This window comes from Artemia franciscana, unplaced genomic scaffold, assembly GCF_032884065.1.
Source record: "Artemia franciscana unplaced genomic scaffold, ASM3288406v1 Scaffold_1575, whole genome shotgun sequence".
In the NCBI taxonomy this organism is placed as follows: Eukaryota; Metazoa; Arthropoda; class Branchiopoda; order Anostraca; family Artemiidae; genus Artemia; species Artemia franciscana.
Window position 1 is genome coordinate 25721 of NW_027062872.1, and position 20740 is coordinate 46460.

Below are 20740 nucleotides of genomic sequence, written 5' to 3' on the forward strand. Positions count from 1 at the left end.
CCTAAACATTTGGTATAACAACAAAATAAAAGAAGAAAAAAGATGACGTGAAATCTAGCCTCTGAAACGGAACTTGACTCCGAACTGCTAACACTGCTCTTAGCATTATACGACTGCTCAGTGTAGATTTATTGCATGCAATGCACGTATTCCGGTCAGTTATTATTATTTTATTGTTAGTAGTACACCATCACAAGCAACGGTTTTGGTGTGCTACCAATTGATTTTGTTTGACGTATTTTTTTTATTAATTATTGCTACTAAAAATAATACATGACTACTTTTTCTGTAATAACTGTTAAAAGTCCAGTTGTTACTGCTACTTATGTTTGGTTGCTTGCAAAATCTAAGTAGCGTGCCTCAGTTTAGGACAACCAAGCTAACTATTTGGGAAATCATTCACATTTATGCTCCGGTAGGTAAATTAATTCCAGATATGAAAGAGATGTTCCCTTTTTCCAAGTCTACATTTTGAAAATGCATTAAAAAAAACAGATAGGGGGTATATGACATTTTCCTACACTTTCTTTCCCCTAAGAACAAGTTTTGAGCATTTTTGTATATTTCAGGCTGGATCCAAAAAGCTCACCCTTTATAAAATCCAGAACTTTAAGTATATTTAGATTAGAATCAGTGTGGTTATTTTTGAGTGTTTGAAGTTCTGCTCGGTTGCGGTCATTACTAGCAGCCTTACTAAAACATCATAGATTCGCTTCTATTCAGTTTCTATTTTCTTCGGTATCGGTTCAAGGCTGCAGCACGCTAAATGCAATTACTTTGTACAGTGTTGCCACTTAACAACCCTTAACGTGAGAATGGGGCTTTCTTCCCTGAAAGATATATTTGCCCTAAACTAGATTTTGCGACCATGAAAAAGCAAGCAAACGAAAGAGATTATGGCAATTCTCATACAGGTGGTCAACTCCCCAGTGCCGTTCCTAACTAAATATCCAATTAAATGGTTACAGCCGCTAGGCAACTGTATTTCATTGGCTAAACACCAAAAACCTACAATTACTGGCAGATTAGATATTGAAACAATCTGTTAATGTCTAATATAACTCGTTCATAAATTAAATAAAAACTTAGACTTCAGTAACTATGTACAATTGTTTTGAATGTAAAATAGATTCGGTCTCCAAACATAAATGTTGTCATGGTTACTTTTCACACATGATAATAACCAAGGTATTCTCCCATATAATGTAAATACAGAGTCTTCGTGAACATCATGAAACAACCCGTGATATAAGAAGTATCAACACAAAACGTGATGTGGCGAGATTCACTATGTAGTTTTTTTTTCTTTGATTAACTGGGCCCTGTGGACCACGTGCGCTTCCCCAAGGAATTTCCAAGTGTTGAATTAGAGTCATCTGTCCAACTTGTATTACTCTGCGCTTTAACTAGAGCTTCCTCCTGTAAAGACAAATCCATTGAAAACAAAGACCGCAGTATATTAATGCTAAAGAAAAACAAACAAAAAACGAGTCAAATAGCACAAAGGGAGAAAAAATAGAAATAAGTTCTACTGGTTTAATTTTTAAAATAGTACAAATCTTATTGTATTTGGTTGGAGAAATGTTGATTAAGAGTAGAGTGACATTAAATAGTATGATTATAAAAATATTAACGCCATGGAGTAAACAAGGAGCTGTAACCGCTCTTTGTAGTTCACTATACTAAAAACTTTACAGCGGAAATACAAACCAAAAAGTGTTTTTTTATTTTTTGTTTTTTTTTTTAATCTAGGACAGACAAACAATTGTGGGGCTGGGAGAAGAAAGTGCCATCATCCCTAATTGTTGCCCCTGAACAGGTCTCTAGAAGCCAAAAATACTTTTTAGATTTAATTAAAGATAAGCAAGAGTACCTTTTCTTAAGTAATAAGAACAAATATCTGTTTCTATTTTTCATTCAGATTAAGTTTTGTAAATTGAACAATAGGCTAAATAGAATGAAATAAAAAGTCTTTCCCACAATATTTCAAGAGCAAAAGAGCTGATTGATCAACCTTTACTTTCAGCAATAGAAGTTCCAGTTGAAATAATTTAAAAGAAAATCGATTGCACATTTGTTGCACTCATATATCTTTTTGGCATAGCATTAGAAAACCTTAGCTTAGGGGGTTGAAACCGTAAGAAATGGAAAATAAAAATAGCATCAAAGTAGCAAAATTTGGTTATTTTAAATGTGAAGGCAGAGCGACATCATGATTGCAGTGATAGTCACTTCTCTGGAGTAAGATGTCATTTTCTCTCAGAGACGAATTAATTTTCCCTCTTATCTATTTAATGTGTATTCTGAACATCTGAATCAAACGCTTTGTGACAGCGTAGTGGATAAAGCCATGCCTGGAAACGTCTGGGATTGAGCTCCAATCTTACTTGTTGCAAGGAAAGTGTAGAAAATGCTCACTATTGGACAATTATTTTGTATTCAGTCAATTCATTTTTGTAAGTGTTTCAAGTTTAGTACAATGGTAAAATTTCTCATTAATTAGAATCAAAGAATAAAAAAAAAAATCCTTCTCTCTGTTCCTATCCAACTGCCGTTTTTGCGTTTTCACAAATTGCTTTGATTATTTTTTGGGAAAAAGTTTTTCCAAAAAGCAATGATTGCATAGTTCTTTTTTTCTGGCAAAACAGGTAAAAAAAATATGAGGCAACAAATTACTCTATGACTCTTAATATTCGACACGTTTGGTTCTCAGGCAAATTGATATAGAGATAGAAATGTCTAGCTTTTCTTAAATCTTTAATTAGCAATAAGGAAATCAAACGGTCAACTTGAAGAGTGGCACCCCTCAAAAAAATCGAATCCAAGTAAACGGGTTCTTATTAATGGAAAATTCTTCTCGGGCTGGTCCTCCAACCATATTGAGACAAAGATAATTCCAGGATTGCAAAAAGCCTCCATTCAACTGAAGTTCCCAGGGACTTCTTGCTGTCAGGTTCTAAGCCGGGCTTCAGCACTACAGCGTAGACGCAAGAAGATGTGTTAGTCTCCGTCCTGCATTAGTTCTGGGACCATTGCTTTTCCTGATACTATGATACTATTTCATAATTTTAATTATGAAAGAATATGAAAATTTCAACTTGGAATGTTACGATGTAAAAAATAACTATTGTGTCGACAAAGTGCTAAAACGGGATAGGGTTACATGAAAAGATTAATTAGCACTTGCGTAGTTTACGGCACCGTTGTGTGTTTGTTGTGGGTTTTGTGCCATACCTTGTTGGCGTCAATGGTTGCAACAGTCTTGCGCTTCTAACCTAATATTTCTCTGTTCTTCACTTTCGATTTAATTATCGCTGTTGCTTGTCTTCTAACCGCACATTAATTTGTTCTTGACTTTCGTTTTCACTCGCTCTGATTGTCAGTGTTGCATGCCTTCTACCCACACATTTCTTGTATTTTCACTTACGTTTTTAATTCATTCTGACTGTCGCTGTTACTTTTCTTCGAACCTTACGTTTCTTTGTTCTTCACTTTCGTTTCGATTCGTTTGAATCCCTGTTATAGTAAGTCTTCTACCCGCATATAATTCCAAATTTTAGTTAGTGGGTCTTTTTCAAGGCGTTTTTTTATCTTAAATTATTTAGTAAATCCGAGTTTCACTCTGAAATAAGCATGTGATCCTATTCCTTCCAAGTTATGATAATTCTAGTTTAATTTTTTGACGTTAATATGCCAGGCTACTAAACGATTTAAGTATTTCAAAGATTTTAACAAATGTTTTTGCAATTGTTATTTAGAACTAGCTGTTGGGGTGGCGCTTCGCGCCACCCCAACACCTAGTTGGTGGGGCCCCAAAGCCCCCCCGCGCGCGTAGTCGTTACGCGCCATTGTAGTTGTGTCCCTGTGTCCCACCTGTGAATATAGATAGATATATATATATATATATATGTTTTTAACTACGTAAAACTTGCGAATATACAACATTTTTCGCTGTCCCATTGTCTGTGCATATAAATAGATTATCAGGTTTACCGACTCTTGAACATGCAACATATAATTATCCATGGGAAAAACAATCCGTATTCAGATCTATGCCTCATTATTCTAATGATTGCCCTCGAGGTTTGTTGATGGTGATTGCTAATCGAACATTCCCTGTGTCCCCGTCGTCATTTATATATCCCCCCTGTGCCACCCGGCGTCCCCGTTGTAGTTGTGTCCCTGTGTCCCGGTCGTCATTTATATTCCCTGTGTCCTGGTCGTCAGTTGTGTCCCGGTGTCCCAGTCTGTAATTTCTCTTTGAGTTTCCCGGTCGTCATTTATATTCCCTGTGTCCCGGTCGTCATTTGTGTCCCGGTCTGTAATTTCTCTTTGAGTGTCCAGGTCGTCATTTATATTCCCTGTGTCCATTGATATTCCCTGTGTCCCGGTCGTCATTTGTGTCCCGGTGTCCCAGTCTGTAATTTCTCTTTGAGTTTCCCGGTCGTCATTTATATTCCCTGTGTCCCAGTCGTCATTTGTGTCCCAGTAGTCATTTGTGTCCCGGTCTATAATTTCTCTTTGAGTGTCCCGGTCGTCATTTATATTCCCTGTGTCCATTTATATTTTCTGTTTCCCGGTGTCCCGGTCGTCATTTGTGTCCCGGTTTGTAATTTCTCTTTGAGTGTCCCGGTCGTCATTTATATTCCCTGTGTCCCGGTCGTCATTTGTGTCCTGGTGTCCCGGTCTGTAGTGTCATCTTATAATGACGTCATACACAAAGCCTTATATACTTATATCTTGCGAATATACAACATTCTTCGCTGTCCCATTGTCTGTGCATATAAATAGATTGTCAGGTTTACCGACTCTTGAACATGCAACATATAATTGTAAATGGGAAAACAATCCGTATTCAGATCTATACCTCATTATTCTAATGATTGCCCTTGAGCTTTGTTGATGGTGATTGCTAATCGAACATTCCCTGTGTCCCGGTCGTCATTTATATATCCTCCCTGTGCCCCGGTGTCCCCGTTGTAGTTGCGTCCCTGTGTCCCGGTCGTCATTTATATTCCCTGTGTCCCGGTGTCCCGGTCGTCATTTGTGTCCCGGTGTCCCGGTCTATAATTTCGTCAGTCGACAAACAACTTCATGACGGCATAATACTCAATCCTTATAATGACGTCAGTCGACAAACATGACGTCAGTTCACAAACAACTTATTTTTATATATATAGATAGATGAATAAGTTTATCTTTTATCTTCTTTTGATATAATTATTACGTGACTATAACCGTGTAACGGCATTTAAATGAAAAATGTGTTTCCAAAAGTAAGGCTCTAAACCAATGTTCTCGTGACCTTTCCAGAAACTGGTGACCTATCTAGATCATTTTTCAGACCATAAAAACCCAGGGTGCCAATTTGAAATTAAAAGTTGGATCCCATTTCGAAAAAAAAATATATACACAACTATTGCTCATTTAAAGAGATAGTACCATGAAACAGGCAGCTTCACCACAGGTCCCTGGCAAGACTATCCGGTACGCTTTTATGTATAGATTTCCATTGTCGCATGTCTTCTAGCCAAGGCTGTTGTCCCAGTGAAGTAGCAGGTTGATTTACACCGTCTTCCCCTTCTCACATTTTCATGTAACCTTTGGCATTGTTGTTTGTGTCTCACAATATTTCATACAAGAGATCCATTAGGTTAGGAGAAGTCATATAATTTAAAGGATGTGCAAGGCAATCTTCAACAACTTCATTGAGGTCTAAAAAGTACATTTGGCCATATGAAGGTGGATCAATAACACCTTCATGATTTGCGGTTGATTTGCCACTGAATTAATTTTATGATAAATTTGTCCAGCTACTTTGAAGCTGAAAACATAATGAGTTGTTGATGGCTCGATCATAGCTTAAGTTGAATGAAGCTAAAGCAAAACATGATTTCAAGTTCCGGATTTGCTAGTCGAAATTTTTAGAGAGCAAGTGACGTCCTAAAAAGGACTAAACCGATTCAAATTGAGAAATTCGACAAAGCACGCAGCAGCCTTCAAATGAATCACCTTCATTTGCCACTCTTTCCTCGGGAAAATGGAGGGTTCCACAGTAAATACACGAGACGTTGAAGGGTCCCAATGACTCATATTTAACACTTGCGTAGTTTACGGCATCTTTGTAGGTGTGTACTGAGTTTTGCGCCACAGTCTGTTCGCGTCGAAGGTACAATGACGTTGTAAGAGAAATGTAACATTTTTCTCTTATTCACTTTCATTTTGCCTCGCTCTGATTCTTACTTTTAACAACATAATTCTTTGTCCTTCACTTCACGTTCTGATACTCCCTTTCGTGTGTCTGCTAACTGCACAATTCTTTGTTCCTCACTTTCATCGTTGACACGTTCTGATTCTCGCTTTGGTCCACCTGCTGATGTTCTTCTTTTTCTTTTATCATTACTTCGTATATTTTTGTCAATGCCCTTTGCCTTAGCTGCTTCTGGTAGGTCTGGTAGCATTTCATGGTCTAGGTTGTTTATTTTCATACATTTTTAATTTAAATTGCTTTTATCGTTCTCTTGTTCTTGTTTCATTTGATGGTTCATTTTTTTCCATTTCGAGCAACTGTTAATTTGCGTTTTTGTCCTCTAAATATTACAAAAGCACTTAAACCACCTTTTGTAAATAAACTCGTTACACTTGGTCTTTTACACTAGCTTTGTTTCTTGTGCAATTTTGCATGCGTCATAGATACTAAAAACAATACGACCACTCCTGAGGCGGAAATGACATACCTATGCTTTTGAAATCTATATATATAAAAATAAGTTGTTTGTCTGTGGGTCTGTCGAGTGACGTCATGTCATCATGTGGTCATGAGGTTAGTTGTCGTCATGTTTGTTATGTCGATGACGTCATTAAAAAGTATTTAAGAAAATCGTTCAAAGACAAATTTTTAATTGTAAGAAGATCGTGGACGGAAAAATGTTTAATTGTAAAATGACTGAAGAACCTACAATGGCAACAGCCGAGGAAGCTGCTCAAAGAGTCTATGCCAAAAACTTGCGGCTGATAGAGAAAGTAAGAAAAGAAAGCGTGCCGAGGAATCACAAGAACAGCAAGAAAACAGGCTTGCGGCTAAAGAACGCAAAACCGCGCAGTTAGATGAAAATCCACCTGGACAGCGAGAGTAAAAACATATCAAAACTGAAAATGATAGCGATGATGATTGGGTTTGGGATTTTGACTTGGATAAGGTCATCAATGCCTACCAGATTTTAGTTTAAAAAACAAAGGTTCGGCGATATGTATTTCATAGTGACGCTGAAAAATAAAGAAGAAAAAGAAAACTGAAAAAAGAAAAAAGGTAAAAAACTATAAAAAACTAAAAAGAAAAAACACTCAAAGAGAAATTACAGACCGGGACACAAATGACGACCGGGACAGAGGGAATATAAATGACGACCGGGACACAGGTATTTAAGAATATCGTTCAAAGACAAATTTTTAATTGTAAGAAGATCGTTGAAAGAGAAATTTCTAATTGTAAAATGACTGAAGAACCTACAATGGCAACATCCGAGGAAGCTGCTCAAAACGAATGTATTCAAGCCGAAGTAGCTGAGTTGGTAAAGCGTTATGTTTCAGGTTCTAGGTCCGAGAGGCTTCAGGTTTGAACCTTGGCTTTAGCATTAATACAGAAGAAGAAAAAAACTAAAAAAGGTAAAAACTACAAAAAAAAACTAAAAAGAAAATACTAAAAAACATAAAAAAGCTAAAAAACTAAAAAAAACAAAAAAAGGGTAAAAAACTAAAAACTAAAAAATAAATAAAAAAAAACTAAAAAAAAGGTAAAAACTACAAAAAAAAAACTAAAACGAAAAAAAACTAAAAACTAATAAAAAAAACTAAAAAAACTAAAAACTGAAGTGAAAAAAACTAAAAAAAGGAAAAAAACTGAAAAATAAACTAGCCGGGACACAGGGAATATAAATGACGACCGGGACATTCAAAGAGAAATTACAGACTGGGACACAAATGACGACCGGGAGATATAAATTACGACCGGGACACTCAAAGATAAATTACAGACCGGGACACCGGGACACAAATGACGACCGGGACACAGGGAATATAAATGACGAACGGGACGCTCAAAGAGAAATTACAGACTGGGACACTGGGATACAAATGACGACCGGATACTGGGAATATAAATGACGACCGGGACACAGGGAATGTTCGATTAGCAATCACCATCAACAAAACTCAAAGGCAATCATTAGAATAATGAGGTATAGATCTGAATACGGATTATTTTTCCATGGACAATTTTATGTTGCATGTTCAAGAGTCGGTAAACCTGACAATCTATTTATATGCACAGACAATGGGACATCGAAGAATGTTGTATATTCGCAAGTTTTACGTAGTTAAAAACATATATATATATATCTATAACGAAAAGAGAAATCTTTTCTCTTTTATCTATATTCACAGATGGGACACAGGGACACAACTACAATGGCACGTAACTAATATGGCGTGTAACGACTTACGCGCACGGGGGGCTTGGGGGGCGCGAAGCGCCCCCACCAACTAGGTGTTGGTGGTGTGCTCGTATGACGTTATGATTAGGTGTTGGTGTGCCCACCAACAGCTAGTGTGCTCATTAAGAGAACATTATTTTCGGGCCAAAGGAGCCCAAGAAAATACCGTGTCATTAATCACCATTCGTCCTAAAACCAAATCAGGCACCTTAAAAGGAATAATCTATAGCCTAAAAAATGAAATGTTCTTTTAGATATAGGGCAATTCAGGCTAACCAGCGGCGTCAATTGGGCGGGGAGGCACGTACCCCTTGGGTTTTTTGTCTTCTCCCTAGATTTTGACAAATACTTTGTTTTGGGGATATTTTCATAAAAAATTCCTTCTTCGGTGTTTTATTAGATTAATTACAAATTTCACCCTCTCCTACATTTTCAAAAATAAGTTACCTCCACTGCCCTGCTAAATTTTTGTGACACCGATAATGCCACCTACAAAAGATATTCTATCGACTCGTCCAAAGAAATGAAAAGAACCTTCATGGTGGTTAATATAACTCCCTGCATCACGAGAATAAGAAGAATAATAAAAAAATAAAAAATAAACAAGGGTAGCTAAAAACAAAATATAGATTCAGTTTATTTCCTACAAAGCAGTTAAAAAAAAGAGATAAATATAAGCCTCTTTTAAAGTGTAAAATTGATTTTCAACTTGTTTTACAGGCAATCATTGCATTACTTTTGTAGTCACCTCTTTTCCATAATCCCAACAGGCTTAAAATAGTATTATTCATAATCAGACAGGCCATTCACGAGAAATTTACGCATGAACTATACCATTCATGGTATAGTTAAGACAGCGTTCAAGTTTCATAAAAATACAAAAGAATTTTAGTACCCAATTATGCTTTCAGCATTTGAGGTTTTAATTAAAGCAAAGTTGACCATCCCCTAACACCCGGCATGCTCCCAATCCTCTCAAAAAGGGCATATTTCGGACATAATTTCATGTCGGAAAAGTTTGATGTGCTATATGTCAGAACACAGCCTTGTTATTCACCTAAGCAAATTTTCTTATCCAAAACCTAAAGCCATAAGCTATTCCAAAAATAAAATAAAAATAAAAGCTTTGCTTTCAACCTATCATTAAATTACGAAAACGTTATGAGAGCTTATCCGATTTGGGCCTAATGATCATGTTCTACAGCTTAACCAGAAGAGTTTGGAGTCTAGATCAATTCCCAGTACGATTTATTGAAAATAGCCTAAAAAAACAAGAGCTAAGAGCTCATATGTCACTTGTGACGAGGTCGGAAGATCTATGAGTCGAGAGCTCATATGGCATGAGCTCTAGCAAAATTCTAAGAATCAATAGATTGACTTAAAAGAAAAATCAGAGGCTTAATGCCAGTCGGGATTTAAAATAATAGCTCTGAGACACAAGGTCCTTCTAAATATCAAAATTCATTAAGATCCGATCACCCGTTCGTAAGTTAAAAATGCCTCATTTTTTCTCTTCCTCTCCCTTCAGCCCCCCAGATGATCGAATTGGGGAAAACGACTTTATCAAGTCAATTTGTGCAGATCTTTGACATTCCTATCAATTTTCATCGTCCTAACACGTCCAGAAGCACCGAACTCGCCAAAGCACTGGACCCCCCCCCCCCTAACTCCCTCAAGGAGAGCAGATCCGGTCCGGTTATGTCAATCACGTCTCTACGACTTTTGCTTATTCTACCCACCAAGTTTCATCCTGATCTCTCCACTCTAAGCGTTTTCCAAGATTTTCAATTTCCACCTCCAATTCCTCCCAATGTCACCAGATCTGGTTGGTATTTAAAATAAAAGCTTTGAGACATTATTTCCTTCTAAATATCAAATTTCCTTAAGATCCGGCAGCCCGTTCTTAAGTTAAAAATACCTCTATTTTTCTAATTTTTCCGAATTAACACCCCAACTCCCCCAAAGAGAGCAGATTCAGTCTGGTTATGTCAATCACGTATCCAGGACTTGTGCTTATTCTTCCCACCAAGTTTCATCCCGATATCTCCACTCTAAGCGTTTTCCAAGATTTCCCGTTTCCCTCTCCAACTCCCAAAATATCATTGGATACGGTCGGGATTTAAAATAAGAGCTCTGAGACACGAGGTCCTTCCAAATTTCATTAAGATCCGAACACCCATTCATCAGTTAAAATACCTCATTTTTTTGGATTTTTCCTCTCCCTCCAGCCCCCCAGATAGTCGAATCGGGGAAACGACTATTATAAAGTCAATTTGTGCAGGTCCCTGACACGCCTACCAATTTTCATCGTCCTAGCACGTCCAGAAACACCGAACTCGCCAAAGCACTGGAAATCGCCCCCAAGTCCTCCAAAGAGAGCAGACCTGTTCCAATTATGTCAATCACGTATCTAGAATTTGTGCTTATTCTTCCCATCAAGTTTCATCCCGATTTCTCCACTCTAAAAGTTTTCCAAGATTTCCGGTTTCCAAGATTTTTGTTTCCCCCCTACAACCCCCATGTTCCCGGATCCGATTTAAATTGAAAATAGAGCATCTGAGACATAAAACCTTTCTATATATCAAGTTTCATTAAGATTCGACGACCTATTCGTAAGATAAAGATACCTCAATTTTCACGTTTTCCAAGATTTTCCCCAACTCCCCCAAAGAGAGCGGATCCGGTCCGGTAATGTCAGTCACGTATCTTGGACTTGTGCTCATTCTTCCCGCCAAGTTTCGTCCTAATCTCTCCACTCTAAGCGTTTTCCAAGATTTCCGGTCCCCCCCCCAACTCCCCCAATGACACTGGATCCGGTCGGGGTTTAAAATAAGAGATCTGATTTACGAGGTCCTTCTAAATATGAAATTTCGTTAAGACCTGATCACTCCACCTTAAGTTGAAAATACCTCATTTTTCCTAATTTTTTATAATTAACCCTCCCCCCAACTCCCCCAAAGAGAGTGGGTCCGTTCCGATAAGGTCAATCACGTATCTAGGACTTGTGCTTAATTTTTCCACCAAGTTTCATCCCGAGCCCTCCACTCTAAGCGTTTCCCAAGATTTTAGGTTCCCCCTCCGACTCCCCCAATGACACCGGATCCGGTCGGGATTTGAAATAAGAGCTCTGAGACACGATATCCTTCTAAATATCAAATTTCATTAAGATCCGATCAGCCGTTCGTAAGTTAAAAATACCTCATTTTTTTCTAATTTTTCCAAATTAAGCATTTCCAAATTAAGCATATATTCCAAATTCAAAGCAAATACGTCATTTAAAAAAAAATCAACGTCGCCATTGGACAACAGAAATATCACACCGATATATTTTAAGAAAATCACTTTATATACACGTATGGTCCGAAAATCGTCATGACGGGCACCATTGGTTCTAAGTTACTAGCACATGACAGCTTTGTATAAAAATTATGTATATGATGTTTAAGTGTCTACATGATACACGAAATTCAATTATTTGAAAACATTTTTACTGATCACTGGAAAAAAAATCAACTAAGATTTGTGCAGGGATTGACGGAGTCAAGCATCAAAGTGGAAGTTACAAAGAAAATTACAATAAAAATTTGCACCAGTATTAGATGACTGCAACCACGAATGGACAGTAGCCGAGGGAGTCAGAGTGCATAATAATAATAATTTATTGACACCCTCTTTACAAAAAAAGCATCATAGAGGAGTTAATAAAGAGAGAAAAAAGAAAAGCAAAAAACGTTCACGTAACAACACAAAAAGAAAAAAAAACATCAACTATAGGTCGAACGCTAGTGATATATATATTTAGTTCAGAATGCACGCACGAGGAAAATCAAGAATTCTGTCGCAACGCTCTCGGAATTTGGTGGCGAGTACATCTATTTTTTCACATATTTCAAACACTCCATAGCGCCTAGAAATGTAACTGTTTCGTATCCAAATGAGTATACATAGAAAATATTTGCAAAAACGAAAAAACACTGAACGGATCTGTTTACGCTCACCTTGAGAAAATAATTGCCACACTGGTATCAGGCAAAATACATGCGGTGCAAAAAAATGAATTGTATAGCCGACCCAGTGTTCGTTTATCAAATTGGCCTTTTACCCTAGCAAGCATGCCCATATGATTTTCTCAGTTTATCCTTCAGCGAGATTATAATGAGTGTTTTAGTAGCTTTAATCGAGCTCCCAAATGGGAGACCAAGATACTTAAGTGAAAAAGATGCAAATACAGTAGTAGTACCAACTTGAATAGCCGCATTTGGGGATTGTTGGGAACCCGAACCAAAAACAAGAAGTTCTGTTTAAGAAGTGGCAACTGAAAGTCCGATTCCATTTAAAGCAGCGCAAACACTGTCTACAGCTTTCTGTAACCCTTGGAGGTCATCAGACAGAAGAAGAATATCATCCGCATATGAAAAATGACTTGGATCTACATATGGCTCAATTGAATATGGCAGTAAACGGTGATTAACCGAACGAATAGCATTATTAAAAACCACAGGACTTAGCATAATGCAATGCTATTGCCTATTTTTTCCGGGAGAATGGGGACAATGCAAGGTTTAAAGCAGTATGGGTGACTGGATTTTACTATAGTTGCTCAATTTCTGATAGATGCTATTACCCAGCCCCGAGGAAAGTTATCCTACTTCAACAGAAGTTTTTCCCGTAACTTTAACAATAGAATCATGAACAATTTTTTGCTTGTCTTAGTATGTCTCCTCAATCATTTTGAACGTAAAAAATGACAGGAATAATAAAGCTTGTTACTAATGTGATATGTATCGATTCTAGATTTTAGGTAAATCTAATAGCTTTTGAATTATTCACAGAACTTTAATTAATCGATACTTTTTAGTTAATTTGAAAGAACTCCTATTTCTTTAAGGACATCGGAAAAACATCTGGATTTTCTTTCTACAAAAATGACCATACCTTGCCCGCCTGATTAACACATATGTGTAAAGTGTGTGAGGAAAAGAGTTCTCCTCGGTGGTGAAGGCGGTTCAAAAGTAATGTTAGCCACGATTGATTGATCTATGATTTAACTAGCATTAAAAAAAATGAAATTTACAATTACCTTTAGCGCCTTCAGATGTTTTTCCCTTTTACTGTTGACCATCTTTTGTGAAAAAGGATTCAATTCACAGAAAGCAATCTAGAAAATGTGATAAGTAGATAAACACAAGAAAAAAAATGATTTCATAATAACAACTAAATTTGAGACTGCTACAATGGCAGCATTATAGGCATTAACAATTTTTAGACCAATCCTCGTGATTTTCAGTCAAATTGTTTTGAAGGAACGACAGTCTTCGCGTGGTTAAAATTAAACTGATTAATCGCTGAAAGTTCATCAACTTCGAATTACAAAGGTTTAATGATATACTATACTATCTTCTTCCTCAACCGCAAAAAGTGATTACACTCAAGCATGTGGGAGATTTTTTGTTTGTTTTTGTTTATTAAAATCTTAGCTTTCGAGAGGAAATAAACAAACTAATTGGCCAGAAAGACTAACATTATAATTACAAAATATCGAAACTGGGGAAACGCAACCGAGAGGATAAAAGACCCAAACATAGGTTCTAAACTCAAAAAATGTATTCTATCAAGATTTCTTTCACAATTTTCAATCTACAGTCCAACAAGGTATAGTTCCAGACGAGTGGGTGGGTGGGCGAATGGAATGACATAAAATACCTTGGTACCCCTAGAACTACCGATTTCAGAGGATTTTTGTATGAAACATCCAGCCTTCAGCTGAAGTGTCTGCCAAATAAGACGATTTAGAGCACCTGCCGTTGAGCCACAGATAAAACTTACGTTTGCAAGTGCCTATTTGGTTCAAATAAACACAACATGTAATTCTGAAGACATTTTCGATCATCCTCTTTGCTGCTATGACAGGTACGACAAAATTCACGAAAGCCCTTCTGTTCTTTTGCCCTGTGTTACGACAATTTGTCACCTAGATTTTTTTGGGAGTAGCCAAGGTTTATTTTGGGACTCAAATGCGAATTTTCTACCTTTTTGTACTACTTTATCCATTCAAACTGATTTTTATTCAAAATGGTTATAGATCCGCTTCAGAAATTTCAATTACACGGTTAAAACAACAAAGGAAGGCAACTGATTAGGCCTTTACTAATTGCCTCTCCCTGTTCTCAGCTTTTTCAGGGAGCAAGCTGTCTGTGCTGCAATGGGTTGGGCAGTCGTTTTCTTGACCGATACTAGCAAAAACGCACCTGAATAGTCGCATTTAGAGGAGACATAAACATGTAGACTGACTACACGTCTCTGATGCTTTCAATAGCAATAATAGGCTTACGATTCAAAAGATTTGGGACTACAAGAACCTTAACCACTTCTGTGGAAAAAATATCCTACCTTGGTTTAAACATAGCCTCCAAAGTTTAGCTATAATGTCGCATTGTTAATTTATTCAGCTGAAAGGCATCGTGCAACAAAACGAACTAGATAAATCGAAAGCTCGAAAAATAAGGTTGCATACCGTTCGTATCTCAATTTCGACTAGGGGTGCTAGTTACGACCATTTTGCTATTCACCAACGAATAGCATCTTCAATGGAAGTGCCACCCGAAGAAAACCCTTCTTAGCGACCGAGGTGAGACATGTCTTCTTAAAGCCCAATGGATTACTGTGTTATCTCCTTCACAAGGAGAATGACGTTTGACAGTAGTTCTGAACAGCGGAGTGATAAAGTTAATTTTCTCTCTTCTTAATGGGTAAAACTTGCATGTGCTTCAAAGAAAACACCAGTCTCTATGAAAGTTTGTCCGCACTGATCCCAGAATCACAAGACTTTCTTTTAGACGGAAAATTACAAAATTTGAGTAGTTTCTACCCAACGTCTGACATAGACAATCTAGCCCTTTCCTCGCAAGCTAAGCCATCTATGTCACTTTTTCAATCAATGCAGATTCGTCCATCCAATATTTTCAAGTTTGGTTCGAGCTTTCCAGGCTGCTGAGGGTATTTACCGAACTTAATAAAATTAGTGACATTGCTATTATTCTTCTAGCGACTTCTGTGACTAACGACAATTTGTTCAACACAATGAAACACGTAAAAAAAATATTTACGCACGACCTGTGGTGATGAAAGGGTTAGCAATCTACTTTTAATAGCCTATAAGAAAGAGGAGGCGCTGCCTCAACAAGGATAAGATAGTCGATCATTTTACAAAATTAGAAAAAAAAGACATTATCCCCTTGTTTAGCTTCTTTGTCTACTTATCCACTTATCTATTTTTTCTGTAGTTTGCAGAAATACACTTTCACGGTAATTGAAAACATTTGTATTTTATCTGTGAGTGGAGAAATACGCTGTCACTAAACACAGATATAACTGGAATTCCAACCCAAGGGCGTATCCAGGATTTTTTTCAGGAGGGGGAGGGGTACCATTAAAACTGTACTAAACCATTGCAATTTTTATATGCATTCTTTACTTTTTCATGAGTTGAAAAATTATATCGGGGGGATTAAGGTTCAACGACCATGTTTCTATTCCTGACGACACTTTTCCATAAAATGAAGGGCCTGTGGGGCAGAAAAATGTTGCACCCATACCCTCCCACTCTCCCCCTAGATTTTGGTAAAAGGACGAGTCTGGAATTGTAAGAAAATATAAAAGCTTATAGGGAAAACCAGGGAGCATTGAAGCAGGAAAAAGTAAGAGCAATGTCAATTATAAAATGCGTGGAGCTTGTGAGAAACGAAATTAAAAGAAAAGCGAGTAAAAATAGATACCTCTTATTATTTACCTGGGCTAACTGATCTGCATCAAGAACAGTATTGGCAGTGCGTTGTAAGCATTCAAGGCTTGATCCAGCATCTTCACATTTCAATACTTCTTCTTCACAGTACTTAAATAGAGCGAGAGCATAACGAAGTAAAACCTGAGTTAAAAATGAAATCAAAAACCCGAATGACACCTGATTTTGACGATAAATTTCGTTTTTTTAGGTGATTAGGTCACCAAAAAAAGGAAAAGATAGGTTGTGCAACTCTGTGCAACATTTTAAGCTTTAAAAACATTAAAATTATAAAAAATTCCGCTTTTTCAGGTTACCTAATAAACATTAACTGATTCGTACTTATCATGGGTGCCTGACGAGTATACACCAAAGCTGTGGTGTCTTGGAACTAGACTATTTCTTGACTTTTGATAAAAATCAAATTACAATAGTTTGTTAATCCATATTGTAAATCAATAAAACTAAAACAAAACCTTCTTACATACGGATTTGAACATGGAGATTCTAATCTATCATAATGATATAGTTGTATGAAGGATTATACATCTTTCTATGCCATCAAAACTTTTACAGCTGATTTCAAGTCAATATTAAAACAACATATCAGAATATTATCATTATTTCAGCGTCTTTGAACACAAAAAAAGCGGGACTTTTGTCTGTTACTCTGCGACAGAATATATTAACACAAACTGAGAAATCGTGGGTAACAAACAGAGGGGTGGTGAATTTGTTTTAAATACAAAAAAAGACGTTTTCCCGAATGGAAGCAAATAGTGAGATCAAAACTGAAAATCAATATATATTTCCTTTATATGAACAGGGCTATATGCAGATTTTGTAAAGAAACTTTTGAGAAAGAGATTATGTGTAGGCTAAAAGTATATTTTACTGGAGAAGGGACAAACTTAATAACTCTACCGAAGAAGCAGTTATATATTTGGCGCTTTTGTGCTAGATAGGCAACTTCTTGTCAAGGACCAGGGATACTAACTGAAATTACCAATGTATGATACTTCAGCGCAAAATCTGTAAATACACTTTATGCAGTTTAGTCTACTAAAAGCCTGCCAGAATCAATGGAATGAAAAAACCACATAGCTTGGTGGGCTTGCAATGAAAGCATGCAAAAATTAAAATTAAATAATTAGAAAATCTAGGACGAATTTGTTTCGAATCCTTGTCTTTACTGCCGTCACCGAAGGATCTATTGCGTAAGTTTATGAATCAGTGGTATTTATAGAAAGAAATAGCATAAAATTAATTATTAACCAGAAGTAAACGCAATTTCAAAATGTGAAAAAAATTAATAAAAATTGAAACCGAAGTGTTGCTCATCAAAGACATGATCTGCCATATGGGTGTGCTAAACATGGCACTGGTGACACTCGAACTGTCTTGCCCACATAAAAACTCCCTTTCATTTTATTTTAGCTGATTTCAGAACCATCTTATTAGTGTAAAGGGAGGACACAGTATTGAATAGAACAAGGTTTAAGTTTATATTTTTGAATAGCACAACATACTCATAACCGAATATTTGACACTGTATTCATCAACTAAGCTTTAGCTCATGCATTGGCCATAATATTTAAGCAGTTACTTTCGCAGTTAATTCCGGTTTTCTTTCTTACCGACAGTCGATAATTTCATTATTACTCCGTTTTAGAATATTGTAAAAAGTTTTAAAAGGCTTTCCAACTCAAAATCCATTTTAAAAAGCCTTACGGGAAGGAACAAAACAAGCTAGATTTATCGAGACGGTCATTCTTTTCACCAAGGATGTATTCTAGAATTCAATTGTGATTAATTATTTAGACAACGGGTAATACATAATTATAAGTATTTGAATTACCGTAAGTGGAGAAATGACCATAATATTAGCTTCCTGTGGTTATTATAAGCATTTTTAGGCTATATTTATTGTCATCTGCCGCTTTAGACTGAAGTTAAAAACAAAGAATCAATCATTAGAGATTTATTGAGTTTCAAAACACACCAAGTGTCTACCAAGAAATATTTTCCAATCTGATACTGATTTTAAAGCGCCCCATGAAACGAAAAAAATTTTACTCCTTGAACATATCTTTGGACTGTTCAACCTACAACCCCGATATTCTAGAATTTTTCTTTTGTTGTTTTAAGATTATAAAGTTACAAGGGCAGAATAGCATTTCAGTCATTTTGCCACACTGATCCGGGAAAACAGATAATCAAAGCTAATTAGATGGGTTTTACAACACTTTTCGTCAGTCGACACTAAAGCATTGACAACCTATTAATTCCCACTTAACTTTCTTAAACTTCAAAGGAAAGCTACACTTTTGAAAAGTTAACTTCGAAAGAAAGCTACACCTTCTTAAGCTGTTTGATGCTATTTGTTTTAGCTTACATTCAGCCGGTAACAGCACCACATATACATTATGCAAACAGTTTCGTTCCCTCCTTTGTCAAGTTTTTCAATACTACATTCACTCCTGAATAATTGTATATATTCATTTGTTTTAGTTAATTATTCTATTTATTCGTTGTCGCTTTTGAAGGTTTTTTCTTTAATTTGAACTTAAGAAACTGTTTATTTTAATTTTCGCAGATAGCTGTATGTTTCAGGTTTTAGTTTGACTCTGTTTGTGACATTTCGGGTTAACATATAAAATTTGTATGACAACGGTTGTGAAACGCGACATACTATGTTTATCATAAAGAAAGAAAACGATCAAAATGGGGTTTTTAAAGGCCAAATGAAAATACAGAAGAAAACACAGAAAGCGAATATTTCGAGAGAACAACCATCTCTCTTCTTCACGCGAACAAAATAATATGAAAAACAAAACCAAAGAACAAGCGCGGAAAGTACAACAAAACCAATGAGAAAAAAAACGCCAAAAAATTAAACAGAATTCAATAAAAGAGCGAAAATTAAAAGAATTAATTTCAAATACCTAACAAACCATAAAGTGAGGTATTCGCAAATATCCGCGATTTGCACAAAATCCAAAAGAATATGAACTGCCATCGATGGATAATACCGAACAACTGAGAAATAAAAGAAAAATTCGTTCCCTCAAACAAACGAAAAAGGAATTGAATAAATTGGAGAACTAGGTCCCCTGATTTCTGATTTTAACCATTGCATTTCTCGCTGATACCCTTTGAGACCTAAGGGGTCGATGGTGTATTTGATTATGTGATTGGGTAAGTGGTTTGTTTATTTCAGGGATTACTAAAGTATCGGCTTATCTTTTGAGAAAACCGAAATACGACTGGTTTATTCCTAAATCACCTGAATCTCTGTTCAGAGATAGACCTAAATGTTGGTATTTATAAATTTCAACAGCTTCTCTGTAGTGCTGGACAATACCTTCGTCATGTCAAATTAGGCTAGCTTGGTTAAATAAAACAGTATGGTCTGGATTATTAAATATGTGTACTGAGAGGGCAAAGTCATAATTTTCTGGTTTTTCCGCTTTTTAATAGTTTTATTAATTGAGATATAGTTCTGATTTAATCTATGCGTAAGTCATTGATCAGTCCTTCCGTAGTACCAAAGACCACAAGAGAAAGGCATTCTGTAGACACCGGAGTTTTCACCTATCGGGATAGGGTTTTCACCTTGGTAGATTTGGGAACTGATAGTTTTTCTGGGTCTATAGTAAGTGAAACTATTATTTTTCCTATAATTTTTGGAAATGAGGTCTGAAACCCCTTTAACGTACGGGAGACCAAGATAAACTGAACCGATACTGATACTATGTTTAGTGCCTTATCTTTTATCAAAGTTCATGGTAGCAAAATGTAAGTAAGGAGCGACCCGGCTCAATAGTAACCGAAACACTAAAAAACGTAATTTTCATATAAATAGATACATCGAAAGAATCGGATTTTTATGCTAATTTTAAATACATAAGTTTCATCAAGTTTACTCTTACCCATCAAAAGCTGAAGGGAGGATCAAAAAGTACGTGGGAGGATCTTTCATAGAGGAATTGTTCATGGGGGAAGAGAAATTTCCAAGAAGGGGGCGCTGGTTTTCCCAGCATTACTTAAAAAATGGTCAGAAATTAAATAAAAAAACAAGTTTTTTCAACTCAACGTAAGGAGCAACATTAAAACTTAATACGAACAGAAATTTTTACATAGACGAGGAATTTCGCCCCCTCGTCAATACCTCGCTCTTTACGCTGAAGTATTTTTAGTACTTTCAAAAGAGCTATTTATTCTACATAAACGGCCTTTCTGACTTAGGGGTCATTCTTAAAGAATTGGTAAAAAATTCAAACTTTAGCGTAGAGAGCGAGATAATGACGAGGGTGTGAAACCCCTCGTATACATAATAATTTCTGTTCGTTTTAAGTTTTAATATTGCTCCCTACATTCAGTTGAAAAAAAAACTTGTTTTTTTTAAGTTTAATAATGACAAAGACTACCACAGATCAGCATGACCGTATAAGGCACTTCACGTAAA

The 20740-nt window shown here is 36.4% G+C and overlaps 1 protein-coding gene across 1 annotated transcript; it reads right to left on the minus strand.

Annotated features, from left to right (window-relative positions):
• Positions 1–1038: 1038 nt before the first annotated feature.
• LOC136042600 (TBC1 domain family member 2B-like) lies at positions 1039–18697 on the minus strand. Its single transcript, XM_065727572.1, has 4 exons — positions 18668–18697; positions 16282–16452; positions 13573–13650; positions 1039–1419 (listed from the first exon to the last, which is right to left on the minus strand). Exons 1-4 carry the CDS (start codon positions 18695–18697, stop codon positions 1312–1314), a joined length of 387 nt encoding a protein of 128 aa, XP_065583644.1. The 3' UTR covers positions 1039–1311.
• Between the last annotated feature and the right edge of the window lie 2043 nt (positions 18698–20740).